Source organism: Halyomorpha halys, unplaced genomic scaffold (genome assembly GCF_000696795.3).
Source record: "Halyomorpha halys isolate HHAL.00 unplaced genomic scaffold, Hhal_1.1 Scaffold965.1, whole genome shotgun sequence".
NCBI lineage: Eukaryota > Metazoa > Arthropoda > Insecta > Hemiptera > Pentatomidae > Halyomorpha > Halyomorpha halys.
The window spans coordinates 646,649-649,611 of NW_027114872.1; the positions used below are offsets into that span (position 1 = coordinate 646,649).

Consider the following 2,963-nt stretch of genomic DNA (forward strand, 5'->3'; position numbering starts at 1 on the left):
AGAGCAAAATCGACCGAATTTGAGTTTCAACTGGAATCATTTTAACTAGACAGTTGGATGGTGACTGCATTAAATTAATCCTCCTTAGCCTCCTATTCATAAAGTATAAACATTTGTGTTTACATGGATAAAAGTTGTATTGAACGGCATTAATTAGCAAACACTCTAGAATCAAAATAAACAACGAACAAACGAAAAACGACAGGACTTTTTGAATGCCCTGGTATGTTGAATATAAAATGTCGTAACGTCTAGTATAGGTTGAGTAATCATGGTTTCTGGTGATAGATCATATTATCACTAACGAAGTCGCAAACCAGAAAAAACGTAATCGTAATTCGATATACCTCCTTGAATTCATGAAAAACACTTCGACAATCTTTAGATTCTTAACTGCGTTTGGAAAACGTTTTTTTGTTTGTAATGTAAAATGGTCGTTTTTGCAGATGTCTCGTATCATACGAGACATCACGTTACCACCGAAGAAGAAGAGTAGCGGTACCATTTTCATTTTCTTTATTATTCCTTACTTCTAAATTAAAAAAAAAAAAAATCATTATATAAAAATATTACTCTTGATTTAGACTTAGTATTAGTAACCTAACAGTTTTAAAAATCTCAACAATTCGTAATAAATCATATCTCGCTGGGCAGTAAACTAAAATGCTTTCGAGTCATATTAAAGATACGAAATGTTACAGAATAAAAATTTGTATATATTATTGTCTATATTTGTAAAAATGGGTTTACTTCAACTATATTTGAGAGTTTACCTTATAAACACTCTCTAATGTCTACATTACAAATTAAATTCTTAAATTAAAGTCAAATGGTAGAGACGATAAGTATTAACAGTGAAAAAAATTCTAGGGACGGGAATCGAAGTTACCTTTTGACTCGTGGACTTTGGTGGCGCCACTGCCATTTGTATTGTTGTTTCCCCGTTATTAAGAAAAAAGCTCATAGAGGATTTCCTGCATTCATTGGCATACTGATTTTCCATTTTGTAATGTACTTTCCAGAACAAGTTTGACACTTGACATGTTTTATGTATGATATATGTCAAATTGTTGTGATATCTGTCATATTGGCAAAAATCTATTGTTATAGAATATTCTCAACAAACACCAATAATTAATAAAAGAAATCAATTTTATTCCAATACTAATTTCATGTAACTCCTTATCGATTAGTAACATTTTAATAGTTCCTATGGAATAAAATGGCATATCTGCTATTTACTACTTGAAAATATTCATTATTTTTTTGTTATATAAATCTAAATTCATTCATATCGCGGCATAATAAAAGAAATATTAAGAAAATTCAATAACTTAAGTAAATTGTCCCAACAATGATATATACTTTTAAACATCATTGACAAATCAGGGAGATTTGCATAAACCTACTTTTCTGCCCCAGCGTTGATGTCACCGGTTCTGCACACTCTCTGTGCTTAGCCGATTATTTATTATCCGTGGACGCGGACCGGAACTTTCCACTTTCCACTGTCGTTAACACTTTCTAGAGAAAGGTATCAGCTGATGTATGTTAATAATTCTCTAAATTATTAATCCTTAATACATTTGGATGCAGCCCTGGGAGCCGAAAGCTGTTTAGCTTTTCTTCGAAACCATCCTAAATAAAAAGAAGTGGGGATATTGAGACTGTCACTGGAATATAAGAGAAAAATAATCAGTAATTAACTAAAATGAATTGCTGCTTGTACAAAAAATATTTACACAACCTTAGTCCTGCACTATCGCTTTGAAAATAATTTTTAAATCATAGTAGTTCATGTTTAAAATCTATTCATATATTTACTAAAATACACAATATTACTTTTTGTTCATAATTTATCACATTTTCTTTACATTTTTTGAACCAAAACGATTTTTCTTTTTCTTCTTATTGACAAATTTGTCTGTAAATCGTAAATTTTAAAAATTAATCACATATATTGAACTAATTATAAACATACACAATCTTTAAGATTCAAAAAACAAGTAGACACGAATACACCTTTATATTTACTTTTTTTTTTACCTGTCACAGCTTTTTTTTTTTGTTTAAATGTTAATTTCAGAATAAAACAATGTGAATTATTTTATTCATACATCAAATAATATTTCTAGTTACGTGAACATATTAGGATTCATCCATGTCTACTGAATTTACCTTTATTTTATTTGTTTAAAGAACTGTTGTATTTTTTTAAATTATAGTTGCTATTTTCTTCCAAGACGTTTTGTTGTAAACGTTATTTATGATTAGAGAGTTTTATAAACTAGAGAAAAGAAAACACCTTACCTTGCCCAAGAGACAGACAGACGAACCACAAGAGGCATATCGCCCTAAAGACCCTAATTGACATCGCCATGTAGTCAGTACCACATAGCCAAACACTAAGCCTAGTCCTCAGTCACAAAAGGTCGCGCAGTCACCAACACACGCGCACCATCACTGCACCGGTTGTACTGAGCGCGAGGAACTGCCTCCGGCCGGAGTGAGGGAGGGAGACCGCTAGCCAACCTGTTCCGCTCCCTGGTCCTGGGTCATGTACTCCAAGCCTAACCAATGCCCACTTTTCATCTAATCGATATGAAATTAATTTAGGTTCAGTACGAAGTAAACAAAATGAAAGAATGAATAATTAAATTGGAGAATAATCAATGATCATGCTATAAAATATAACAAATGCGACCAGGTTTATCCAGAAGAGAGATGTGTGGCGCAAGTTGCACCATCAAAAGTTTTAAGGAGACACATTTTTACGTTATTATGAAATTTGGGAGATACATATTTTTGGTAGATTTTAATTTGGGGAGGAGGGGAGGGGAGTTCATCCAACAAGGAAAAAAGCACTAACACACTATTTTATTAAAACAAAGAACAAAATCCAAAAATGGATCCATTTTTTGTTCAACACTTTGAATATTTAAAAAAAAAAATTTCAAAAACTT

The 2,963-nt window shown here is 31.7% G+C and overlaps 1 protein-coding gene across 3 annotated transcripts in view; it reads right to left on the minus strand.

Moving 5' to 3' along the window:
- The window catches only part of LOC106687458 (uncharacterized), a 92,674-nt gene extending 90,187 nt beyond the window's left edge, over positions 1–2,487 (minus strand). For all 3 annotated transcript variants that reach the window (XM_014431358.3, XM_014431357.2, XM_014431356.2), the window contains exon 1: positions 2,311–2,487. In XM_014431358.3, the coding sequence (XP_014286844.1) occupies positions 2,311–2,380 (70 nt within the window). In that variant the 5' untranslated portion in view covers positions 2,381–2,487. The remainder of the gene's footprint in view (positions 1–2,310) is intronic.
- Between the last annotated feature and the right edge of the window lie 476 nt (positions 2,488–2,963).